The following is a 19,722-nucleotide window of genomic DNA, read 5'->3' on the forward strand; positions in this document are numbered from 1 at the left end:
TAATTCAAGGACAGAATATTTGAATACAGTATACTGTATTCAAATATTCTGTCCTTGAATTATGATTCAGTCAATTCAGTCCCATCAGTCAGGGTTCACTTGAGCCACAGCATTTATCTTCTTGAAAGGTTTCTTGTGGTTAGTGTTTCCTTTGAACCTTCTCATAGTGGGCCAAACTAATAGACTATATTTAGAGTTTCAGTCAAGATCTGAAACCCATGAGATCTCAAGCTGAGAGATGAAGGTTGTGGCTTTGTGCTTATAACCGAGTAATTTGTAAAAGTATGTGTGTTTTTGTGAATATGCCCACCTTAAGACAGCAGGATTGCAGTTTTTAAGTGCTGCCTCTATTGTTGTTGGCTGGACACGCAGCTCTAAAGGGGCATAATTGGACAGAAGAAAATGGAGTGGCTTGCGCTGGTGAAAAAAAGAGAAGACGATGATGTCTCTGTGCTTGAATGAGACTAGGGGATGGTATTTACATGCAAATTGCATCTAGTCTTCCAACTGTCTAGTTACCTTACCCTTTTAAGCCGCTGGCCCACTTATCATGCTGTTTACACAATAAACACCACAATAAGGTTAATGTCTTTTGATGCATCTGGCTACATGCAATATTATTATCAACAGTTGCGTAACCTGCTTTATTGCAAACAGCTGCCGGGCAACTGCGAATCACAGCAAGTCACTTTTTTGGGGTTTATTTTGGTTTCCTAGGCAACGGAATGGGGCCCAGACGAAGACACCAGGAGGTCCTGTCAAAGCAAAGGGAAGACGGAGGTAACTTTAAACCCCCAGGTTCTCTGTTGAATAGGCACATTTCTTACAAAATGCTGACAGCCCATTGGCCAGAGAGGTTGGGTATTGTTGAGGTTTGTGGGAGGTCAATATGTTGAGCTTACTTATTCAGTATTTTTAAAGCCCAAAGGTCAGTATTTTCTTTTTTGAGCTTATCATTCGCTGAATGTGAAAGGCAAAATGAAAAACCCACTAGCAGATTAAAACGTTGCAGGAAAAAGTGTTTTTGCAATTATTAAAGTATTGCAAGAAAAAGCTTAGCTCTGTAGAATGACTGTAAAGAACCGGTTCTCACCGCCTCTCTTAACCATATCGAAAACTAGTTTATTAAGAAATTTGAGCATGCTGAATGAAAACGACTTAGCCTTTTTGGAATATGGAGTTTGCAGTAAGTATTTAATTTCCCAGAATGAGACTGATCTGCTTCTTACTTATTCTTATAAGTGATGAACCACAAAAACCAACATGGTGTGAGTTCTCATCTCAAATAGACGGCATAAACAACAGTCCCTTAACTTTTAATTTAAGCCACGTGGCTTTATGCCTCAGTGACGTTGGAGTGCTTATCATATCCCATCCTGTTTGAAATACTGTTACTTTTACAGTTAACTGCACAAGAAGTTTGATGCCGTGACTCGCCGATCCATTGTTAGATTGGATTATTTATGGATTGTACTACAAATGAAAGCTGAAGTAATCACACTCCTTGGTGAAGAATAAATGTTCTCACAGGAAATATGGCATAATAATAATGGCATATTAACATCCTTTGTCATAACATTATAAATTAATGATAACAATTTCTATAATAATATTGAAGCAGATATGATTGAACAAGAACCCCGCAAAAAATCCCCTCTGGGTGAACTGATTTTTTTTTCAGTTTGCACTACAGTTCAAAAGCCTGGCTTCAGTAAGATAGGAAGATACGTTTTTATTCAGCAGTAACGCATTACATTGATCAAAAGGCAGTAAAAACCAAGTAAAGGCAGTAAAGACACTTACATAGTAACAAAAACTTACTATTTCAAAAATGTAAAACTCTACTCTTTTCAACTCTATTTATCAAAGAATCCTGAAAATATATACTATGTATATATATATATATATATCCCTTTCATGCATGAATTATGATAACCTCAGTCAGGATTTTTTTCCTATGTGTTTTTATTGCTCTTAGGGCATGAAAAACAAGAATTGATTTTTATTTTATTTTTTTACAAATTTTTCAAAGAGATCTTGAGATGTCCACTTGAGTGGACAGCATGCGGTTGGTTTAAACTGAAGATATACTGTAATCAATATAAGACAATAATCAAACAGATAAAGTATGTGAATTTAACAAACTAATCAATGCAATTATATCAAATAATGTGAAAAATATAAAATAGATACAAAAAATATAACTGCAAAATATTGCAATGGCTTCATACAACTTCATACAAGTTGCACTTCGCGTATCTATGATATCAGAATATGAGGACGTGATTCCATCAGAATTTTCTACAGTCTGTCAAGTTACAACTGTGGAAACCACTCAGATGCTCCCTCCAGTGCAGTATGGAGTATGGAGATTTACCCTTATTAGCTGATAATTCTGATTATGTTCAAGATGGACATGCACATTTCTATTAGCTCTCTTCTGAGAAAACCTAGCGATATGTTTTTTCAATCTCATCTGAAATGATCATTGTTGGGGGTAACGCATTACAAGTAACATGCATAACCCATTCAGATTACTTTTTTGATGTTACAAGTAAAGTAATGTGTTACAAGTAACATGCATTATCTAATCAGATTACTTTTTGATCTAACAAGTAATTAACTACAAGTAATGTGCATTACCTAATCAGATTACTTTTTGATGTAACGAGTAAAGAAACGCATTACAAGTAATGTGCATTACCTAATCAGATTACTTTTTGATGTTATGAGTAAAAAAAAACACATTACAATAACGCACATTACATAATCACATTACTTTTTGATGTTATGAGGAAGGAAACGCATTACAAGTAACATGCATTATGTAATCAGATTACTTTTTGATGTTATGAGTAAAGAAACGCATTAAAAGTAACATGCATTACGTAATCAGATTACTTTTTGATGTTACTAGTAAAAAAACGCATTACAATAACATGCATGATAAAATCAGATTACTTTTTGATCTAACAAGTAAAGTAATGCATTACAAGTGTCATACATTATGTAATCACATAATGAAAGGGATAGGGATATATATATATATATATATATATATATATATATATATATATAATAAATTCTTATGATGACTTCCACAAAAAATATTTAGCAGCAGAACTCTTTTCAATGTTGATAATAAGAAATGTTTCTTGAGCACCAAATCAGCAAATTAGAAAAATGATTTCTAAAGGATCATGTGACACTGAAGATTTCCATCACAGGAATAAATGACATTTTAAAATATTTAAAAATAGAAAACTATTATTTAATGGGACTGTCAAAAGTTATTTTCACAATATTATTGAATTAAACATGTAACAGTTTAGCTGTTTTCATATTGCTATTTACATACGTTTTCAATTACATATTTAAAATGGTTGGCATTACAATAGTAATTTGAACATGTCATATTGTCAAATGTTTCTCCTCTTGCAGGTGGAGTGTCAAAACTACATCCGTGTGTTGCTTGTCAACAAGACCGAGGTGATCACCTGTGGTACCAATGCCTTCCAGCCCCTTTGTATCACCAGAGAGGTAAGCATCTATCAGTTAAATGGGCTGTCTCAACTGGAGATTTTATTAAAGTGTGTGACGTGTGTTTGTGATCCATGCCGTATCCTTCTCTTAGGCAGGGAACATGAGCAGAGTGTTGGAGAGGGTGAATGGAGTGGCCCGTTGCCCCTACGACCCTCGTCATAATTCGACGGCTGTGGTCACCGAAAGTGGAGAGCTGTACGCCGCCACGGTCATTGATTTCTCTGGCCGGGACCCTGTCATCTACCGCAGCCTAGGAGGAATGCCGCCTCTGCGGACCGCCCAGTACAACTCCAAATGGCTTAATGGTACATTAATCTCATCATCTTATGTCTGAAAGTCTCATATTCCAGTGATCGTCTGGAAAGTTTCAACATTTCTGTTGCTGCCCTTCCTTTTTTCTGTCCTACTAATATGCAGCCAAATTGCCAAATGGTGTTCTTCAAATGACAAGCAATGAGGCTTTATTCAATTGCTATAGCATTCCCCATAAGAAAGAAAAATCACAAGTTGTTTTCACTGGACAACAACGAGATTAAATGGAAAACAAACTGTGCTTTTTGCTTAAGTCTCCTGCTTTTCAGATTTATTTCTTTAAAAAAAAAAACTCATATGCTCCATCTCCTCATTTTAGTATAGATATCAAAATGTTCCCCAAGTGCTCAGATTTGTCAAGAGAACAAAGTGATCAAAAGAGAAGCAGAAATTAGATTTAAATTTAATCTCAAACATTTTTCATCAAACATGTTATTTTAGTATTATTGATATACTATTATAGTTTTATTAATATTTTGAATTCGATTTTATTTTATATTTTCTGTTTTCACTTTAATCCTAAAGTTTTTGTTGTGTTTTTGTCATTTTTATTCTTATTCTTATTGAGTATGTTTATATATTATTTATTATTTGCAATGTAGTCTCGTTAACTAGCTGAAATAAAAATAAAATAGAAATAAATTAATAAAATAAAATGTGACTTTTTTTTTTCTTTTTTTTTTAGTTAACATTTTATTTCAAGTAACAAAATATTTTAGTTTTAGTTAATCATAATAACCCTGATCCATGTTTGATCTGACCTAAGTGCGCATGACAAGTATGATACCTAGGTTGTTCTTCAACAAAAAGCAAGAAAAGCAAAGCTACACTCTCACTGTTTCATCGTTTGTGTCTAAGGTTGATTTTTTAGAGCAGCCCTGGCCTGTCAAGGGGAGGAACCAGTCAAACATGGAGATGAACGAAACTCAGCACACTTCCTGCAAAAAGTCAAAAGGTGTCAATAATCTCCCAGCTGCTGACACTGTGCCTTTTCCTACAGAAAATTCATCCAACACCAGTCAAAAAAGAATAAGCAGAAAGTTGTGATGTGAGCTGTGAGTCATACAGTGAGACTCCACCGAGGATGTGTCAGAGAGTAGTTGAGGTGAAAGGAGAAGGACATAGACAAGGGATGGAAAGTTAGAGATGGTGGTGAAAGTATAGAATTGGGTGGAACAGAGTAAAGTTCAGGCATCCTGTAGTGTAATTATTCCTCATGGCCGAGAGAGGGTGAAATTGCAGCGAAACGCTTCACGTCACCCAGTGGGCCTGTAGTTCCACTGTAGGCTCACATTTTAGGAGAGAGAAAGACAAAAAGTGAGATTATTGAGGCATGCAAATTTACCTGCAGTCTAAGGACACATATATTGATCATATTTGAATAAAATCAGCACAAGATTGCTATTTTATTTCTAGAATATCACATAATTCAAAGCGAAACAGGATAAATAATGTAAAAATGACTTTTATTAATTTTGAATCGGCAGAATTGTGAAAAGGGAGTTGGCGCTTGCATGAGTTTGTCCTATTTTGTAAGTGTTGTCGCTAAAGTAGCTATTTGACTTATAGTTAATGTTCGTTAATAGTTTGCACAACTCTCTTCTAATATATATATTTTTCCAGCACAGCCAAAGGAAAACCTCTAACCTTTCAATCATGTGTGTTAGCTGGATGGTGTGTTCCATCCAGCCATCCACTTAGGGTGTGTTCACACACTTGGTTTGCTTTGTTCGTTTGGTCCGGACCAAAAAAAAAACATTTAGTCCTAGTCCTCTTAGCTTTCACACTGACATGTTAACACCGAACCTAAAGGCATAGGGATATATGTTCACAATCTGATTGGTAGGCTTTTTTTACGTATATTTCGCATGTGAACTTAAGAACATCCAAAACGATGCTAGGATAAATGCGCTTGTTGTATGTGTGTAGCCTAAATATGATGGTATTTTGACTAGCTGAGAACTCGTGAAAAGCTTATAAAATGTGTAAAGGAGTCAAAAAAGCTGCAGGAATCCCTCCGTCACACACACAAACGAAGATCTACAGTACTGCGAAGATCTACAGTATGTGCCGTTTTTGATTTGTTTCCATGTCTTTGGTCTGTTTTGTGTTCATATTTCATTCAAACCGCACCAGAGTTCATTTGGAAGCGGACCCATGTTTTAAGCGGTCTCGGCCCGCTTGTTTCTTGCACACCAGGGTTCAGATGAGAGCGTTCACACATGTTCAAATGAATCGCACTAACAGAGCAATCGCACCAGGGTTCGTTTTAATCGAACCAAACATGCCAAGTGTGAACACACCCTAAATGGAGATGAAGTGTGAATTAAAAACTTGTTTCTCAACTGAGGCTCAGTGAAGAACAGCATGAACCTCAAGTGTCCACAATCAAATCCATCCGGACTGTTATTGTACCAGTCGTGCCAGGTGCTGACTGAATGTTTTTTTAACACTCAGCCCGTGTGGGTTCTGACCTGAAGTGAGATGTGATATTGTTTTAGCACAGCTCTGATTCAATGAGAAATATCATCATCGCCAATAGCGTGGCTATTAGAACATGCCTCTCTCCTCTGGAGCTTATTGGGCGTCGTAATTCACTTCCAAGCTTAGTGTTTTCTCCTGACTGTGGCCTATAGATAAACACACACACACATACAGGGAACCCTGATGGAGTGGCGGTGTGGAAATGAGGCAGTATTTACGTTCAGCATGGAAGAAGGAAAATACAGTTTGTCATGTTCAGTCCCACACAAATCGGCACACTCACACCCTGCCCATTCCAGCTTAGCAAAATGACTTGATTAATTCATGCAGTCTCTGAGAAGTAATTGTTGTAGTTCCTGAATGCATCAGTATTGGTTTTCACTGTTTCTCTCTGGCCACTTTCTTCATCATGATCTGTGTGGAAATGTAGTTATGATGTACTGAAAGCTGAAGAATTCTTTGTTTGATCACAATAACAACAATCCTCTCTGAATACATCTGGACAGAGAATTGAATCATTTTTTTAAGTTCACCCCTTACAATATGTACCATGGTACAGTTAGGCATTAAAGGGCAACGGCATGGAACTTATGAACTACACTTACCGTGTAATATGATACATATTCATATTCTAGTGTGTTTCCATGGTACCAGGTGCTTCAAATACATGTCCAAAAAAGCATTAGACTTCTGTGGTACATGTTCAGAAAGATATAGCATTACCCTTTCCCTGATTACCATATCCAAAATTATTTTTGGTACTTTTTGTTAGTGAAAATTCATCAGTCATCATTTATTCACTCAGAATACTGGGATGGCATCTGACATCAATACCATGGTATTTGATGTATACAGCATCGTTCAAAATCTCTAATGCTCACCGAGACTGGATTTATTTGATTTAATAATTCAGTAAAACGGTAATAATCACTCTAATATGCTGATTTGGTACTAATTTTTTTGGTAAAAATTATTATTATTACCAATGTTGAAAACGGTTGTGTTGCTTAATATTTTTGTGGAATCTGTGATACATTTTTTAGGATTCTTTGATCATTTGAAAATTCAAAAGAACAGCATTTATTTTAAAATAGAATTTACTGTCACAATTTGACCAATTTAATGTATCCTTGCTGAACAAAAGTGTTAATTTCATAAAAAAATAAATTTCTGAATGGTAATGTAGCATAGTATATATTTAACATTTATACAACTGTATTCACATAGTGCTTCAAGGTACTTTAATTAATTTTTTTTTTTTTTTGCAGTGAAGAAATATTTTTCTTGCCGTTTCCCACACAAAACTTTAGTAGTATGTATGAATGCATTGAACATTGCACAAAGTCATTTGGTATGCGTTAATGGTGCTTTTTGTGATTTTGGACCAGCATAATGATACAATGCACAAGGTCCAGTCCAGTTTCGACCATATAATTCTGTCGCAGTCAGTTTATGCAGATAGAGCTGTATAATTTTTACATTTTTTTTAATCCATGCTGAATTTTCTCCAAGCTGTTTCTGGATAAGTGTCCAGTGAGATTTGATATTTATTGTGTTTAAAATTGAATCAAAAACAGTTATGGCTATTGTTGCCTCTCTTGGGATTCACAGCATAACAGTAATCTAATTTTCGTAAACGCTGCGATGGCCCCAGCAGTTAATATAGCCAAGCCTATTTACAGGTGAATATCTACGGCATGCATTACTGGATGGGCTGGGGAATAAACAGGCCTTAGGGGTAAGACATTATTCAGTGTATGTGATATTAACTCTGACTAATGCAATCCAGACCAGTGCCACTTGGACCGACGGGACAGCTTTGTGTATTCAGAATAATTTTTGCATGTCACATGCACACAGTTTTCTGCTCCAGTCCAAGGCAGGCCTAAGCAGATATTCAGAAAGAGTGGAACTAAGAAATTCAATGAAAAGGGATGCAGGCCAGTTTGCTGTGGAAGTAAATTATTGTTTTGGCATTTAAGCCACTCAGTGCTGCATTGCTGAGAGTCCTGCCATTTTAAATGCTTGTTTTACCCAAAAGGTCTTTAGCAACGCTTTGTTTTCCTTCTCCCTCAGAGCCTCACTTCATCTCGGCTTACGACGTGGGTCTTTTCACCTTCTTCTTCTTGAGGGAAAACGCAGTGGAGCACGACTGCGGTAAGACGGTGTATTCAAGGGTGGCACGGGTGTGTAAGAACGACATAGGAGGCCGCTTCTTGCTGGAGGACACGTGGACCACCTTTACGAAAGCCAGACTAAACTGTTCACGGTCGGGAGAGATCCCGTTCTACTACAATGAGCTACAGAGCACCTTCTACCTGCCTGAACAGGACCTTATCTATGGCATCTTCACCACCAATGTGTAAGTTTAGTCATCTAACAGCATCATTTTGTGTAGTTGTTTGAGTGACATGTAGTACTTTTATAGTACGGAGGTGTTACATGCTTTACTCCATCTAATTTTAACTTAAAAAACAATATGTTTATATATGTATATAATAAATATGAGAAATAATTATTTGGTCACACTTCAGATTAGGTTCAAATTCTTACTATTAACTAATGATTAATTATGACTTTTGCTTCAATAAACACCTAATTACTGCTTATTAATAGTTAGTAAGGTAGTGGTTAAGTTTAGGTATTGGGTAGGATTAAGAGATGTAGAATATGGTCATGCAGAATAAGGCATTAATATGTGCTTTATAAGTAATAAGCAACCAATATCCTAGTAACTAATAAGCAACTAGTTAATAGTGAGAATTAGACCCTGAACTAAAGTGTATATAGTTTTATATATTTTATGTTTAAAGAGTAAGTCTAACAAAATTTAGAGAAGTTTACAAGGATATTTATACTGGAAGATAAAATTACTGAATGAGAGAGGATTTTGACAGTGACAAATTACTGAATCTAAAACTACACTTTCCCATGTAGTGGTATATATTTAAACTAAAATCTCGAAGGACGTATAATTATATATACACACTTAAGAACTAAACATGACAAACTCGTGCTTGTGCTTTAAACCCTAATAGCTGTGAATATCTTTTGTCATGATGAACAATTTGGATTACACCTGAACTTAAGAAACATGTGAAACGAGGCTGTTTCAGTTTATTCAAGAAATGTGAGAAGGCCTTAGAGAGTAGTACATGAATGTGTTGCATCTCTTTTACAGTTTGGACAGAAAATAAATTAGCACTAAATTAACAAGCATATTTTTGCCCTAAATTGCAAGTCACATTGCTAACAAAGTATTTGTTAAGAATGTGAATTTAATATGATATGAAAGCCAGTAGCTAATAATGGTGAAAGCCGCAGCTGTCACAGACTTTCTTAATTAATATTTTAATGAAATCTTCTGACTGTCATCAATCACTTCTTTCTCTTTATATCCATATCTTGCTGTGTTCAATATTTTATACTCACTTTCTGCATACTTCACATTACACACTGTTAATTGCATTTTATGTAATGTAGCATTTGATTTATAATGCCGTATACAACATCTTTTCTCTCGAATTTAGTATTGCAGCACTTCTTAGAGATATTGTTGCTTGTCCATTCATTTCAATTAAAACATCTTGTAAAAATACATAAATGTAAAGTAGAAGCAATACCAGAACATACTGGATCCTATTTTAACGATCTAAGCGCATGGTCTAAAGTGCAAGATCACTTAGGGTGTGTCCGAATCCACTTTTGCTAGTTTAACGACGGGAAAAACCCACTGTATGCATACTGTCTGTTGGTTGTCAACCAAAAGGTTTTATCTACTACCTTTTATCACTACTGGACTGTATACTACCTTTCAAATATACAGCAAGTAGTGTAGTTTCAATACTGCCTCTCTTGCTCTCCTTCCCTATATTTCATACTATCTCTCGTTTTCACTCATTTTATCGGTTTCTCTTTTGTCTCTTTTCCTGTCCCCTTTCGCTCACTGCCCCAGTAGGAACAGAATATGGTAATGCAATCAGAACAACAGTCTCCATCTGTCTGTGGTAAATTGAACACCTTAAGCAATGCTCCTTTGGGTTTGGGGCTGCAAAACAGGGAGGACGGGCATGGGAGGAGTGCAGTGAGACAGAACGCAAGAGAGCAGACAAAAATGGCTGAAAGTGTTGGTAGTAGTTTGTCCCGAGGTATTGGCAGCCTTTCATTGAGTTGGCTGAAGGTGTCAAAGCAGTATATGTCATCACACTGAGCTTACAGATATAACGGCTATCTAATATGTTTTAGATGTATTGTGAAAAGCTACTCTAGGTAATGAACTTTCTTTTTTACTTTTTTATGGACATTATATGCAGGCCTTTTCTATTCTTTCCCTGTTTTTATTTGTTTTGTTTTTTTAATCTTTGCATCAAAGCTTTTCACAGTGTTTGGCTCAGATTCCTCAGCTGTTTTATGATTATTATTGTTCATAAATTTAACTTGACCATCAGTATGTTTTATTAAATTGCTGTTGCTGCATTTTATAAAAGCAATAAGTCAGGAGAGGTTGCACTTTGCAAAGATTTTACTTCGGTTTTCTAAAAGGGTTTTCTGTAATGGCCTTAACTGCTAAAACCACTGTTTCTCTTTCTCTTATTGCCTTTATAAAACCTCTTACATGGCGCTCCTGATTCTGATTGGTCAATCAGAGCAAATTTTTTGTATGATAATTTTATTGGATAATTGGCGAATGATTCCCTATAAAGCTATGCTAATTTCATGTCTCCGGTATCACTCAGCGTCTCTTTGTTCTCATCTAATTAAATTTAGGATTAAGTTATTAACTCCTGATGACCCTTCCTGGGTTTATTTTGCGATATGACTGGCTAACTGGGCATTTTCCTTTATTTAGCCACTCCTAACCTATCGCACATTTTGGTATGAGGAAGGAGGAGGAAATGTTTATAGAGACCAATTTAAAAATATTTTAAATAGGATTATTTTTTTATTAACCTTTTGAAGGAATAGAAATCATCCTCATTTCTGTCACTGACCCGCAGGTTAACAGGGTGGAACAAACCTATTGGCACTTAGTATGATGACAGACAACCTCTCTGGAAAACAGATCCGCAGGTGTGAATAAATACGTCTATCTTGAAAACACACACTTTCATGCCTGAATTACAACAAATGTTGAATAACAACCAAGTGCATCTCTTCGCACACTGTGATGCGGTATGACAAAATCCACCTTGAAATGAGTTTTTTATACCCCATAGCAAGAATCTTTGCTTCGTGTTTATTCCTTGCCTATGTTTTTCATGTAGATTGTATGAAGGTGATGGTATTGAGGGGATTCTTGTTGTTTTTCATCTTTCTGAAACTGAAGATGATGTGCTATAACTTGTAAAATTAGTACACCAAACAGCGTACTGTAAATATGAATATTGTGTAATAAACTTTTATTTAAATATTGATTATAAATATAAATATTTAATATAATAACAATATTTAATATACATATTTATTACATTTAAATATAAAAGCTCTATAGAAGATGCAGAAGGTGTATACAAAAGTTAAACTTGTTGCATTTACAATATATTTTGTTGCAATACGTTAATAAATAATAAATTAAGGACACAGATGAATGAACTATGAAATAATTTTATTTTGATAATTAATATTCTTTTTATGCTTGAGCGCACATTTTTACAAGAGCAGATATTGTTATGCTGTAAAAATATTTATGAATAATCTTGCCTCAGTCCTGGCTGTGGAATGTTGCTGAGTTGGCTCTTTGTTTTTTTTGCTGCGATGCAAGTATTCACTGAAGTTGAAACACTGAAGTATTTTTCTACTCTGATGTATCTTTCTATTTTTTTTTCCTTTTTCCTTTTTCCCTTGAGTGCTGTCCTACTTTAGGTCAAAATGAACTTTATGGACCTCTTGGGTGACCTCAAATGACCCTGTGCTTTTTGACATATTGTCTATTCTGTCACCATAACTCAACATGACTTCATCTAAATAAGCATGTGATCTATTGTACATGGCGCTTGGAAAGCTCAGAAGTCATCTGCTCTCACAGTGAGAAGACTTCATTCCCATATGCTGCGTGTTATACCAAGCGTGTCGTGGGATTTGCTAGAGTAGGTGACTTTCCAAAGGGTTATAGGACCAAACTCTGTACTTTACTTTTTACAAACCTCAAGAGCTTTTAAAACTGCACCATCATATGTGTGAAAGTCACATCTGCACAAGCATAAATGCAATAAAATGCCACGGTGACTTAGCATAGGCATGCATTATTTGACCAGACAGTGCATTAATGCATTTTTATGTTTGTACAGCATGTACTGTAGTGTGTGTGTGTGTGTGTGTGTGTGTGTGTGTGTGTGTGTGTGTGTGTGTGTGTGTGTGTACATACTATAAACCTTGCTCGGATATGTCAGAATGGGGAAGAAAAGACAATCGCAACTTCCATTTCATGCCAACTTTAAAATCAGGAGTTGGAATTTAAATGGTAATTTCAATTAATTTCTGAATGATGCACTTGACGTCACACCCTTTTTTTATTGTGAAAGTCATGAATAATTACTGTATAGAGCTGTTCACATCAAGAAACAATAACTATAAAGATAGCTATATTGATAACTATATTAGCGTCCACACAGACATTCTGCTGCAGTTATGTTGTCTGCCATAAATGCTCAAGCTCTTTATAGTTGAGTGGATTCTGTTTGGCTGCCAGTATTTTTTATCATTCATCAACTGGAAAAAATAATTCTAAAAGGGATTCTCTATTCTAAAGGAATTAGAATCATGGTTATTAACTAGAACTTTTTATTTATAGTTACCATTATAGTTATTGTCCTTGGTGAGAACAGGCCTAAATATCTTCGTAAACTAAAGTGACTGAATATGAAAGCGTAAGCAACTGGTTCTACAATAAAGACACTGCACATACATTGCACTGTATGACAAATTGCACTGGTGTCCCTTTTATTTATAACTTAGTTGTGTGTAAATGTAACTGTATTTAGAAGTCTAAAAAATACTAGCAAGCGTATTCTGCTGCTGTGAAGCCGCAGCCACTTATATAGGCAGTCGGCAGGGAAGCAGCTCACTAGCTTTTCCCTTTCTCTATAAAAGTAAAATCTAAAAAAAAAAGAAAAAAGCCTGTAGTGTCTCATAACAAAGTTTCAGAGACTTGCTTTTGAATGTAAGAGTGAAAGAGAAAAAATTGCTTGAGATAATTGGCTGTCTTGTCAGAGCCTGCTCTGTCCTCGCAGCCTAAGGCTGACCGGTTTAGAGCCAATGTTTCATTGGCGCAACAGCCTTTTGAGCTGCACTTCCAAGAGACTCTCACTTTACCTCGCTAATTTTCCATGTTGAACCCCCTCATATGTAGTCCCAAGACTCGAGCTGCAGAACCAGACTTGAAGTCCATGCCTCACCGTGCCACATAACAAGAGCCCAAGCCAGTCACCAGCGTCTGGCAGGCCGAGTCCCCATCCTGGAGCTCTGCCCCTGGACCCATCTGTCTGTGGCTCCGGCATTACCGTCACAGTTATTGCTGCTCATTTAAGTGCGGTCTCAACAGCACAAAATAATGAGTATGGTAACAAGAGTAACTTTGCAATTTTAGTTATCTTCTCAGTTGACATCAAAAGACGCCATGCTGCTTTCCTTGTATGTGTGTAACACTTGTATGTGTGTTACTTCCTAACATCTAAATAGACATGAGATCTACTGTACCCTTCATAGTCAGAAGACTTTGACTTCCAAAGCGGAAGGCTATACAGAGCATGTCTTGTGTAGGTGACCTTTAACACCTGCTGCTTATCATACTTATAATGTTGTAAGTATAAGCAGTAAAGCAGCATATATTTAGTTCAAAATGAACTTTTTTTCAGACCTGTCAACAATAAATGAAATTGAATATGGCTCTGGTCACTTGGGGTCCTTTCTGGTCCTTTCTTTGTCACTTCAACAGCTTCTGAAACTGCACTGTCATCTGTCCAAAATTGAGTGAGTCTGGGAACAAGAATAACCACCTAATCCATCCACTGCAGAGCTCATCTCTACTCCTGACAGCTTACTGGAGTCTCTGGGCCACCTGCCACTCAAATCAAGGGAGTTAATTAAGTCACGATGCATTTAAGAATATTTCATGCCAGAGGAAGCTGGCAAGATCCTCATGGGATCAGATTATGAACTTTTATGTTTGTCTCAAGATTGTATAACTTTTTGAAGCCCAATACCAACAATACCATGTTGGTAAGGTACATGGTGTGTAGAGGTCCATCAGCTGTATGCTGTGTGTGGGAAACCTCTGACACAAAAATGAAAATAGGTTCCATCATATTATTTTAAAAGGACAATTAATTTAAGTAGAATGAACCTGATGGCATTTATCTGCAGACCCGATATTAAAGAACTGATAACTGATTCGAAAATTGTGAATATCTTTTATATTGGTGGTCTTTTACAGTGTGTGTATATGTTTTCAACATATTATATGTTTTCATTTTGCTAAATTTGACTCTTTCTTGTGATGCAGGAACAGCATTGCTGCCTCTGCAGTTTGCGCGTACAACCTCAGCGCAATAACGCAGGCTTTCAACGGGCCCTTCCGCTCCCAGGAGAACCCTCGCTCCACGTGGCTTCCCACCCCGAACCCCATCCCTAACTTCCAGGTGCATCACTTTTACATTTTGTTCTCTGTGTGAGTGTGTGTCTGGAACAAACAGCCAATAGATAAATTCTATCAGCCTGGCACTGTGAGAGTAATTGCTCTATACCAGCTGGGTGTACTTGAATGCATCGTAATTCACAGTTATTGTCTACTTTTCTATAAAATTACATGGTGAGAAGTTATTTTTTGGAAAAGTTTTTTTGTGAGTTTATATTTGCACTGCCCTGCTTGACCTCTGCACTAATGAATGAGTCTAACCCTAATGACGCTTACCAGTGTGGGACCATCGAGGAAGAAGGGCCTAATGAAGGACTAACTGAACGAAGTCTGCAGGACGCCCAGCGGCTCTACCTCATGAATGACGTGGTTCAGCCAGTTTCTGTGGACCCGCTGGTCTGGCAGGATGATGTGCGGTTCTCTAAGTTGGTTGTTGACATTGTACAGGGGCAGGACAATTTGCACCATGTCATGTACATAGGCACAGGTAATTAGGCCTTGAGGAACTTCAGTTTTGTATTTTTCTTTTTGTGTAAAAAGTTTACCACCAAATCCTTATATAAATAGCATTAGTTATGCAGCCTTCTGTAATTATACTTTCCCTTCTGTTCTGACTTATCAGAGTATGGAACTATTCTTAAGGCCCTGGCAACCACAAATAAGAACCTGCAAGGTTGCTACTTAGAGGAGATGCAACTCTTCCCTCCTGGCCTGCGTGAGCCAATCCTGAGCCTTCAAATTCTCCATGGCGACAGGACTCTTTTTGTGGGCCTGAATGACAAAGTGCTCAAGATCCCTCTGGCAAGATGCTCCAGCTACAAAACAGAATTGTGAGTGACATGGTTTATCTGTACATTTTGTGCTGCAAACAACTCTCAAAATCAAGATCCTTCATTTCTCATCATTCATTTGTCTGGCATTTGCAGGTATTAGGTTGGGATGTGCAAACCTGCATATTTAAAAAATGGACTGGTTGCTTAACTAGCCTTATGGATGCCTTGAGTAATTATTCTAGTTTTAGGTTCCCAGATTACCCCGATCAGATGTGACAGAATGGAACAGATTGCACAGGTTTTGAAGGGTTTCACTATTTTTAACTTGACACGCTGCTCCTGGCAAGACAGCTCAAGACAGTGGCCAATACGGTCTCAATGTTTATGGCTGTAGTGGAGGTGGATTGAATTATATTAAAATTAAGTATTTTATAATATAAATTATAAATATATTATGTAAATATATTCTATAATATATAATTTCTACTAAATACTGCATAAAATTGTAATATTCTCACTTTAATAGCATTTATAATACCAAAAATGCATTTATATACATTTTTGTATACTGTGTATATATACATACTCTGTGTATATATATACACATATATATACACACACACATATACTGTAATTATATATATATATATATATATATATATGTGTGTGTGTGTGTGTGTGTGTGTGTGTGTGTGTGTGTGTGTGTGTGTGACTAATCGACTAGTCGGTTCTTGACAAATAATCAACTAGTCGACCATTGTGACCCATTCCTAGGGCCTATTGTCCTATTTCAGGGACAATACCTGCTTTCTCATTGGACTGTAGGTTTTGGGTGACAGCAGACCCAGGTTGAGATGCATGAATGGCTCCTTTCACGTTGGTAAGAGCTCTTGTTACCCACCTCATTGGAATTATACCCTTGATCTGTCATTGGAAAAGAAATTCCTCCTCACGAGTGACTGAAGCAGTAAGAGGAGCGCCGTTTGACAGCCCCCATGCATTCTATCAAAGCTTTCCATCAACTTCCCACTCCAAATGCAGGGTGGGGACAACAGTCAGGCTCAATTTGCCAGATGAGCACATAGAGCGCACTGTCCGCTTTCTGCGCGCCGTGCATGAAGGTGAAAGATCGAGTGTGGGTCTGGATGAATTAGGGAGAGATAAAGGAAGCTAGGAGGGTTCAAAGGAAAAAGGAAGGGTGCCGTCTCGAGTGAATGGTTTTCTGTGAGGGCAAACATATTTGACTGCGAGCAGATGATTAGTCAGCACTTTGATTTCACTTCTCAGTATGTGTGCACGCTCTCTCTCATGCACAGAAACACACACAAGGCTATGTGGTGAAAGCTGAAGCTGTTGCATACTAAACAAGGTGAAGGTGAGATCTGAGAGATGGAGCAGAAGCGGATGTTGCCAACTCTATTTAAAACCCAGCAGGGAGGAACAATCACACTGGGCTCCAAGGGCAGGCCAGAGAAAAGAGTCCTTAATCCTTAATCCGTAATTTCTGCCACATTCAGAGTACGTTCACATTTGAACACAGCGCTTTGACATTTCATTAAAGCCGTACTCTCATATGAAACGTCATAGAGGTGTGACAGGCCTGCATATGAGCTGCAGTTTTTATTCACTTTCTTCTGCACCAGCCAGCTTCCACTCTTTGAGCTTTGACTGAAGCAAATCATCAGATCATGGAGAAGGTGGATCGCTGCTAGAGACCTTAAATAGAGACCTCCATTATATTATAGAATGTTGCATGACAAGTTATATTTATTGGTATAGTGTTTTTCACAATACACATTGTTTTAAAGCATCTTTACAGAAAGTGATACTTCTATGTCTATAATGCCTTAATGCTTTAATATTGAGCAGGTTTTAGGGCTGGATGTTATGACGATATATAATGATGATCCTTGATCCTTCTAGCTAATATAAATTATCTTAATCCAGCTAAGACATTTTGTAAATATAGCTAGCTATAAAATTAAGTGCATTTCAAAAACAACCCAATATTCAGCATGTAACAGCCATTTCTGTCATGACCACTATCGTCAAATACGATTGACAATTAGCATACAGTTTGGATTGGCGGTATGGTTCTGTTCTGGGCAAGAACTCCCTGCGCATCCCTGCAGCCTAGCATGAATAAGAGCAGGGAGAGCAGCAATAACCCCCTTAGGGGAAACAGAACAGAGCCAACATGAATGTATTGCAGATATCATTAATTCAAGATTTCAAAGTACAAAATTCGAGAATTTATTCTGATTCAAGGGGAATCCGAATGCCAATCCTGACTGACGAGAGGAGGAGCTGGGGATGGAGGAGGGTAATTAGCTCCTGAGAAACACGATAGCTGCTGATAATACTGAAGGATACAGTGATAGGCGTCGTATTCCTATAGGTAGACGTGGATCAGCTGAGAGTCAGCTGATGAGACCTTGACTAACATGAACTGCCAGAACTGACGCTACGCTTGATATTTACTTAAAAATGCTTTAAAAATATGTTAGCATATTACAACCCAGTTTTGTGATATTTATTTAAAAGTGCTTCATAAATGTAATATTTGTTATATTTGTAATCTAAAATTGTACCATATTTTACCATTATTATAAATAAAAAAGTAAATACATTTTTAGCATATAACAGCCCAATTTGGACAGAATGATCAGAAAACACTTTCTAAAGTATAGGAAATGTCTAAATGTATACATTGTATAGCTTAGGCGTTGTCATGTTGTCATGTTTGTTTGTCAAAAATGTTGTCATGTTTATGGTATTTTTGTGTCCTCTTTGGAAAAACTAACAGCACAGTCTTCAGAATTTTTGCTTTTGTGTTCCTCGGAAGAAAGAGACACTATTTTTAATTTTTTTTTTTTTTTTTTAATCAGTGATTCTCAGGAAATAGTAGTTGAGACAATGTATGTCTAATAATACCTTAGAATATATATATAGATCTTAATGCATAACTTTAGATATAATATTTTTTGTAAAGACTTTTTTGTGAAATCAAAAAAAAAAAGAAGTTATTTTTCTCCAGGTTTTATATTGTCACCCCATCTAGAACACATTGTTGTTGTTTGGTAAGTTGTCTTTTGGACCAAAGCAACCTAAAGAACATTTTTGTAGGTCAAATGCAAATACGGGATGTGAGATTGCATCAGTGATGTGAGAGACAAATTCTTCTTTGCCCTTGTTGTGATGAAACGAATCAAATCAATGCAAACAAAACCGATAAAAAGAATAGCAGGCTTTTCAGAATGTAATGGCTCTGCGTAAAATCGTTATGCTTCTGTTCACAGTTGCTGCCCCTTTGCAGCTATTTCTCTTTACAGATGAAAAGAGACAAAGAGTCTCCCCGCTCTTGCCTTTGGAGAAGTGTTTATTAATGACTTAATCTACATTGTTGGTGGCTCTTGTTTGAAAGCAGTGTGATAATTAAAGTTTGATCCCTCGCAATTCACTTTTCTGCTAATGTTCATTGGCCTTAGCCTCTCGCCTCTGCTTTAAAAAACTCATTTACTTTAATCAGCCGACTGATTGTTTGACGGGATCTAAAGGGACCAACCGGCTGGGCCAGATCGATAAACTCAAAAATGGCGATTCCTAATCAGCGATGAAACAAATGTGCAAGTTGATGGGCTGGATCCTTACTGTGATTTCTACCGACAGTGCAGCACTAAGCAGCGGAGGTGTGGGTGGGATAAAGGTGCTCCTGATATTCACTATTTACACCTAGGCTATATACAGCCAATGGATCTTAGTAGGGATGTGAAAACTGCATAATTTTCAAAAACAACCACTCGACTAAGTGATGTACTGAATAATTAGGCTGGCTTTGGGTTCACTTGTCCTTGATTCAGCCAACAAAATATTGAAAAAGTATTTCCAAAAAGTTTTCCAATGAGCAAAGAATTACAACATGGGTTGTGAAAATATGACATGATTAAGACATGACAACCTCACAGCTTAATTTTCATC

General features: G+C 36.8%; 1 protein-coding gene across 3 annotated transcripts in view; it reads left to right on the forward strand.

Moving 5' to 3' along the window:
* sema5ba (sema domain, seven thrombospondin repeats (type 1 and type 1-like), transmembrane domain (TM) and short cytoplasmic domain, (semaphorin) 5Ba) overlaps nt 1-19,722 on the forward strand; it is a 139,895-nt gene that overhangs the window by 91,999 nt on the left and 28,174 nt on the right. For all 3 annotated transcript variants that reach the window (XM_081367605.1, XM_081367607.1, XM_081367606.1), the window contains 7 exons: nt 718-780; nt 3,442-3,540; nt 3,635-3,848; nt 8,416-8,701; nt 14,840-14,975; nt 15,251-15,458; nt 15,594-15,801. In XM_081367605.1, the coding sequence (XP_081223731.1) occupies nt 718-780; nt 3,442-3,540; nt 3,635-3,848; nt 8,416-8,701; nt 14,840-14,975; nt 15,251-15,458; nt 15,594-15,801 (1,214 nt within the window). The remainder of the gene's footprint in view (nt 1-717; nt 781-3,441; nt 3,541-3,634; nt 3,849-8,415; nt 8,702-14,839; nt 14,976-15,250; nt 15,459-15,593; nt 15,802-19,722) is intronic.

The sequence above is a fragment of the Scardinius erythrophthalmus genome, assembly GCF_964197995.2.
Source record: "Scardinius erythrophthalmus genome assembly, chromosome: 6".
NCBI classification, from domain to species: Eukaryota; Metazoa; Chordata; class Actinopteri; order Cypriniformes; family Leuciscidae; genus Scardinius; species Scardinius erythrophthalmus.